The 7576-nt window shown below is 37.3% G+C and overlaps 1 protein-coding gene across 3 annotated transcripts in view; it reads right to left on the bottom strand.

Annotated features, from left to right (window-relative positions):
• Positions 1-313: 313 nt before the first annotated feature.
• Positions 314-7576, bottom strand: part of LOC107708405 (endothelial PAS domain-containing protein 1-like) — a 40778-nt gene continuing 33515 nt past the window's right edge. For 2 of the 3 annotated variants that reach the window (XM_016512606.1, XM_016512608.1), the window contains 9 exons: positions 6022-6169; positions 5483-5691; positions 4573-4763; positions 4355-4468; positions 3069-3532; positions 2862-2958; positions 1656-1761; positions 928-1101; positions 314-846 (listed from right to left, as the gene is read on the bottom strand). In XM_016512606.1, the coding sequence (XP_016368092.1) occupies positions 695-846; positions 928-1101; positions 1656-1761; positions 2862-2958; positions 3069-3532; positions 4355-4468; positions 4573-4763; positions 5483-5691; positions 6022-6169 (1655 nt within the window). In that variant the 3' untranslated portion in view covers positions 314-694. The remainder of the gene's footprint in view (positions 847-927; positions 1102-1655; positions 1762-2861; positions 2959-3068; positions 3533-4354; positions 4469-4572; positions 4764-5482; positions 5692-6021; positions 6170-7576) is intronic. The other variant, XM_016512607.1, reaches the window with a different exon arrangement.

Raw genomic sequence — 7576 nt, 5'->3', positions numbered from 1 at the left:
CTTCCAATGGAAAGCGCACGCTCCCTGTGCAAGCAAGTGGTCACGTTGGTTATGTTGGCGGAAGTTAGCCTATTTTCAGGCGCTGCACAATATCATCAATAATCGCAACTTTTTAGTGCTACCGCCAGACCCGGAGATCGGCTGAATGGATTCGAAAACGGTAAAACTCAATAGTTTAACTCTAGGGGAGTTGGAAAATGAGCCTATTTTCAAAAATAATGGAGTGTTCCTTTAATGATGTGTCAGAGGTAGGAAAGTTAGAAGAACAAATGAAAGAAATTAGAACATTTCAAAACAAGTAGCTTACAGTAGATTCTTTTTTTTTTCGTTTGACATTGATAGAGAAAAAGAGGAGAATATGCTGAAAACAGCTTCGCCGAAACGATCTGACAAGCAGAGAAATGGACAGCTGAAGACAAAAAGCAAAATTTAAACTCCTCCAAAAACACTTAAATTCATTCAGAAACTGTCTTGTAACTAAAAAAAAAATAGTACATGTATATAATTTATGAAGATGTAGACAATAAAAATAGAATCAAAGCTACATTTGCCATGTATGCGCTCAGGTAGATATGACTGTGAGAGGGTGTTTGTGGGATGTGCTAAAGCTGGGATGCTTATTGTCAGGATGGTGGCTATGAGATGAGAGTTAGGGTCCGGTAAAGTAGGACTGCATTGCTGTGGAGAAACCGGTTTAAGTGGTCTGGTCTAATGCTCTTAGGAGGTCACTGCCCTGCAGCAAATGAAGATTGCCTTGCAACGGGACGTTGACCTCGCAGTCGTAACGCGTCAGTTCAGGCAGAGAGTAGGTCTCGAAGGAGGGCCCGATAAGACGGCTCACGACTCCTGCAAACACAAACGGTTCTGAGAATCAGCATCCACAGTGCATGACGTACGTAAGTGTGTCTGTGTCAGTTCAGAGCTCACCATCCATTTTGGAGGAAGGCTGCATGTTGAACTCTCTGTAGTTACAGCACTGTTCTTGATAGCGTTTTGTCGCCTGTCTGGCCTGATTCCCCGAATACTGGGTCTTCCTGTGCTGCTGGTCCATGCCTCCATTATGGGCCATGTCTTTGTCTAGATAGAAATACATTTGTGACCCTGGACCACAAAACCAGTCATAAGGGTCAATTTTTCGAAATTGAGATTTATACATCATCTGAAAGCTGAATAAATTAGAAAATCAATCATTTTGACCCATACAATGTATTTTTGGCTATTGCTACAAATATACCCCAGCGACTTAAGACTGGTTTTGTGGTCCAGGGTCACATTTGATTCACAATTGGTGTTGGTTTTGTCTGCAATACAGCTGCTAAAAAATGTGGCCTCGAGGATTTTTAAAAACCATGAACTAAACCAACCAGCTACAAGGTGAATCACAACATTACAAACTTTGATTTAAAGCAAAAACATATTTGAGGTACGAGAGTGTGTAATTAACTGCTTTAATGAGGGGAACAACTACAAGTAGTCTGACAGAGTAAGGAGACGTCATTTATAGTGCTTCATGGGAGTTGTTGGGCACCAAAGTGTTCTTTTGACACAATTTACTTGTCGGGATTCTCTGATTGGTGGAGATTTCTCTGCAGATTCATGGGTGATGTAGTTTTTCATCAGAAATGACTACTAATAATCTTTTTTCAGTGTGGTACCTGACAAAGCGCTAGTGCTGAGTGATTTCCTGTCCATGACGGCACAGCTCTCATTTCGAAGTCTCTTCCACATTGTGTGTTGTGATTTTGTGGGGGGCGTCTCACTCTAAAACACAGTCATAGCATGCAGTGACTTCAAGACATGATGTTTAAACACAAAAATCACCCAATAGATAAATTAAAAACTATCATTTCAAAATGTTTCAAATGTTTGGATACACTTGTTTTAATTTATATTTCTTAAAATTTTCTCAAGATTTTTAAACATTTTATAGAGATGTTTGATTAAATGCTTGAATGTTTGGCAGGCAAACACAAATTGATTTTTAAATGTACTGGATAATGAAGGAAAGGCAGCCGACAAATGCCCAGGATATCTTTCAAGCTAAAAAAATATAAGGTCGTTTTTATTTGTTTAAAAGTTCCCATACTTTTTAGTATGAATTTATTATAGTTCTAAACTGAATAAAAAAATAGTACTAATAAAAATTATTAGTACTAAAAATAGTACTAATAAAAATTGAGTAGTATTCAAACTTTTGACTGGAAGTGTGCATTTGAAAAATTAAGTAAACCATGTGATTTTATTTATTTAAATAGATCATTATTTTCAGGACAGTTAGCCAGTTAATTTTTTTAATTCTCTCTCTCTCATTTTTTTTTTTACTTACTGCATTTTAATAATAAAAAAAAAGTATTACTGTAATACAACTACCTTAATAAGTACTCTACCATTAGGTTGGTGAGAATATTTCTTGCATTATAATAAAGACAATTTTAGAGGGGAAATATGCAAAACAAAACAAAACATTCAAAAAATGAAAAAATAAAATAAAAATCCAAATGGACTTAACCAATTTTCTTTGTAAAATACAATTAATACTGATTTATTAATGTTTAGATTAATATATATATTTTTTGCATTATACACTATCAAAAATATTTTTAAATATTAGCTAGAATGGTAGTCTCTTCTGCTCACCAAGGCTGCATTTATTTGATCAAAAATACAGGAAATACAGTAATACTGTGAAATATTATTACAATTTAAAATGCAGTTGTCTATTTTAATATTTTTTAAAATTAATTTATTCCTGTGATACAAAGCTGAGTTTTCAGCATCATTACTCCGGTCTTCAGGGTCACATGATCCTTCAGAAATCATTCTAATATTCTAAAAACATTTCAAGTTAAATATGAACAAACCATTGTCATCTGTGTGAAGGAGCGCTTGAAATTGTTAGCAAGAGCAAGTCGAGCTGGACTTATATCTCTGTAGTTCTGCACAAAGTTCTCCATGGGCCTGTGAAACAAACACAGGTGTCATTTAATGCAAATCTAAAGACAGCAGCATGTCAAATGTTATTTTATAAGACTGAACCAAGAGATACACATTGTAATATGCAGAATTACCTTTGCAAATAAGGTGGCATTCGATTTGCTGGCACAGTTTGGCTAGTGCACTTTGCAGCTAAAGGATCCATCATTAAAGCCTTACTGGGTAACGGCGGGTCAGGCGGCCACTGCAGATTCTGACGGCCTCCCATAGAGGACAGCGGGGTGCAGGCGGGATCATGGTAGGGAGGCATCTGCATGGGACCCCTGCTGTAGGGTACAGATGACCACGTCTCCACAGAGCCTCCGTTGATGCTCTGCTTATCCCCTCCTGAACTCACGTTGGGCTGGAAGTGGGCTGTTGAAGGGGAACTCAAGGGTTGGAAGAGGCTTGTGATGTTGCTGAAGCTCTGCTGGTTGGTTCTCAGGGCTCCGATCTCAGATGACGGCTCCTCCGGGCAGATGGGATTGAGCTGGAAGTCCTCACCATCCATGGGGATGTAGGGAGCCAGAGTCTCCAAGTCCAGATCACTCAAGTCAGTCTGGAAGGTCATGGGGAGAGGTCAAAGGTCAGAACAGATTTTTCTATAACACCTGATTCTGTTATTCCATAATCAAATGTTGACATTAAAAGGATCATGAGGAATCAATATTTCTCTGGAAAATAAAAGACCTTTAGAACAGTATTTTTTTCCAGAAAAACAAAACAAAAAACAAAACAAAACAAAACAAAACAAAACACACTGTTTTTGAAACAAAACAAACCATAAATCAACAAACAAAAAACAAAACACAAAATAAACCCAAACACTCAAATTTGTTTAAAAGAACTAAAACGGACTGTTTTTGAAAAAAAACAACAAAAAAAAACTAGACACTCAAATTTGTTTAAAAGAAAAAAAAGAGGTGTTTTTGAAGAAAAAATTTTAACTTTAATTTGTTTAAAAATGTGTTTGTTCAAAAGATGGTTTGTATACACTTGACTGAATTTACATTTCTCATGGTCTTATCATACCAAATCATACAAATACTTATCATACAAATACAAATTTCTTTTTTAAATGGATGAGTTGGACTCATCCAAGGAAAGGCAGCTAACAAGTGCTCTGCATATATGGGAACTCCTTTAAAAATACCTTCAGAACGGTTTAAATATTCAGGCAATTAAAAAAAAAAATGTTTATGGAAAAAACCCCACTAACAATATGATATAATCCTTTTCAAATGACACATTTAAGATTTCTTAGAAATTTTAGCCAGTTATAATCTGAGTGAAGTATTTCTATATAAATGTTCAAGAGTATTACATACTTCATATTAAAAATAAAAACATAATTAATATTACAGGTTGAATGTTTGTTAACCTCTTGGTTGCAGGAAGTCTTGGTCTCTTGCGTGTCCAAGGAAAATAGTTTCTCAGTCAGCTCCACCTTCAGGTCATTGTCCACTGAGGTGTAGTAATCACCAGGGCTGCTGGGCTGTTCAATATATAACATACTCAATGATGACATACTGTACAGTAATCAAAGTTCATATGCAGACCCAACGTGTGGCGATGAGAAGATTTAGTATTTCTGTTTACTGTAGAGCAGCTGCTTAGGCTGGGAGTTGTGCTGCTGGGAGGCGGAGCCTGAGGCACAGAGAAAGTGGCGGCCATCTTGGCAGTGTCTCCAGCATAACTCGTCTTGTGGCCATCATGAACAGAGTGAGAGACAGGAGGAACCACAGTAGACACTTTGCTGTACATCGGGTGCTTCTCATACTGGGAGTTACCTGAAAGAATTGAGCAGATGAATATTTGTATTGTAGGTAACAATCTGTGGCATAAAAAAATAGTGACAGACCAATATATCAGCCAGGCTGATTGACTAGCTGTTTTTATTTGGCCATTTTGAGATCATACTGTCTGATGAACCTGCCAGCTTGACTGATTGAAAAAAGGTTATAGTTGGGTCAATCTCACAAAAGCAGTGGTTACAGCTGCTTTATACATTATGCTGGTGAGATTATTTGGTAACACTTTAGTTTATGGACCAATTCTCACTATTAACTAGTTGCTTATTAACATGCATACTAGCATATCGTCTGTTTACAAGTACTTATAGAGCACATATTAATGCCTTACTGTGCATGACCATATTTTAGATCCCTTAAGTCTACCCCATTCCTAAACTTAACAATGACCTTACTAACTATTAATAAGCAGAAAATTCATAGTTAATAGTTAATTCTTAGTGAGAATTGGTCCTCAAACAAAAGTGTGACTGAATATTTTTTAAGAATTATAATGAAGAGATTTTTAGGGGGTAAATATGCTTAAAATTCCAAATGGTCCTAACTGATTTTCTTTGTAAAATATCGGTTTATAATTTTTAAATGAATAATTATTTATAATTAAAGTTGAGATTCATCATTTATTCCCTAGATAATCGGTACTAGTCACTGGAAATCCCATATCAGTCCAAATGTACAAAAAAGAAGATAGTTCTCACCAAAGTCAAGAGAGATGATGGTGTCACCAGGTGTAGGTGCCAGCTGGGTGAGATCTTCAGGCTCCTCTTTGAGTTTGGTGAATGGCATTTCTCCTGGCTCACTGCCCAGGTCGCCTTTGCTTGGACTGAAGAAACGGTTCAGATGGTGAGGCTTGAACAGAGACTCAGTCTGGTCCATTGAGAAGATCATGGACTTCTCCTCAACGTCACTAAGAAAAGAGAGCACAAACTAAGACTGATAGCCTCTTGTGTCACTGTATATACAACGTTGTAGTGTAACAGTAAAGTCACAAGCATGCGCATTACACTGTGCCATGCCTCAAATGAGCGGTGTGTACATTCATCAACTTTTCCCCTTTGTGTTCCACAGAAATAATAATGGCATACAGGTTTGGAACGAGTAAATTTTTGGATGAACTATCCCTTTAAGTTGTATTTTTTGTCTTCAATTGGATTACAAGCGTCGATGAGCAGAGAACAGACTGCAGATGCAGTACAAACACATCACAAGCTTTGTCACCTTTCATTTTTTGCCTTACCTCAGCACGTAGTTCACGCACACAATGCACTGGGGCTGGGAGTTGCGACTGTTGTAGATGACGGTACCCTGGGTCTCCACCCACACATAGCCCCCATTCTTAGCCAACATCCTGTACTGACCGCTCACCGCCTGGCCTTTAGTGCACACTAGTGAGGGAAGAGGAGAAAATAGCGTAAAAGCCATCTTGAGAACACATGCATTTCCTAAAACTAACTTTTGGACTGACGTTTTGATTTAACGTCTGGTCCGAATGTTTTCTCAGTCATTAGACATGTTGTTTTGAGGATCTCTAAGAGGGTCTTGGGTAGCTACAACATAAACTGAGACAGACAGCCAGACCCATCGAGGGAAAGCTAACATAAGCAACAGGACAAACAGAGAGACGCAGACAATGAGGGATTGCTGATCTGAGTTTTGACAGTCTGTCTCCATGGCACGTTCGCCCTGGACTCGGTCCAGATCTGCCGTGGGAAAGCATTGGTTTTGGCCTGTGCATGCGCTGCTCTGCAGGATGGCCACGTTGCTGTAGAAAGCCTTGGGACTTTATACATGCGTTTGGAAAGGAAGTCGCATAGAAAGCCGTAGGTTCTAAGAGGAGGCCAGTGTCCCTGTGCCAACAAGCTTGGTCCTTCCTAAATATCACCTAACAATTTAAATAAAACATCTTGTTGTTGAAAAAAACATCCATGTAGTGAAATGGCTTTCTCATCCTTACGAATGGTTTTTAAAAATAGCAAAAATATTTTTTTATACATCCACTACCATTCAAAAGTTAAGGGTCTGTAAGAAGTTTTTAAAGAAGATCATTAAGGCTACATTTATTTGACACAGTAAAAAAACAGTAATATTGTGATATATTTTTGCAATTTAAATGAACGGTTTTGAATTGTAATAGTTTCCAAAATGTAATTTATTCCAGTGATCAAAGCTGAATTTTCAGCATCATTACTCCAGTGTTCAGTGTCACATGATCCTTCAGAAATCATTCTAATATGCGGATTTACTGCTCAAGAAACATTTCTGATTATTATCAGTGTTGAAAATTGTTGTGCTGATTAGTATTTTTGTGGAAACTATGATACATTTTATTTTTCAGGATTCTTTGATAAACTGAAAGTTAAAAAGAACCGCATTTATTTGAAATATAGAAATCTTTTGTAAAATTATAAATATCTTTACTGTCACATTTGATAAATTTAATGCATCCTTACTGAATAAAACTATTAAAGGGATAGTTCACCCAAAAATGAAAATTTGATGTTTATCTGCTTTCCCCCAGGGCATCCAAGATGTAGATGACTTTGTTTCTTCAGTAGAACACAAACAAAGATTTTTAACTCAAACCGTTGCAGTCTGTCAGTCATATAATGGAAGTGAATGAGAATCACGGCTTTGAGAGTCAAAAAATAACATACACAAACAAAACCACATTAAACCCTGCGGCTCGTGACGATACATTGATGTGTAAAGACACGAAACGATCGGTCTGTGCAAGAAACTGAACAGTATTTATATCGTTTTTTTACCTCTGATTCACCGCAATGTCCGAACTG

Source organism: Sinocyclocheilus rhinocerous, unplaced genomic scaffold (assembly GCF_001515625.1).
Source record: "Sinocyclocheilus rhinocerous isolate Xijiao unplaced genomic scaffold, SAMN03320098_v1.1 scaffold295, whole genome shotgun sequence".
Taxonomy (NCBI): domain Eukaryota; kingdom Metazoa; phylum Chordata; class Actinopteri; order Cypriniformes; family Cyprinidae; genus Sinocyclocheilus; species Sinocyclocheilus rhinocerous.
This window is presented reverse-complemented; position numbering and strand designations above follow the sequence as displayed.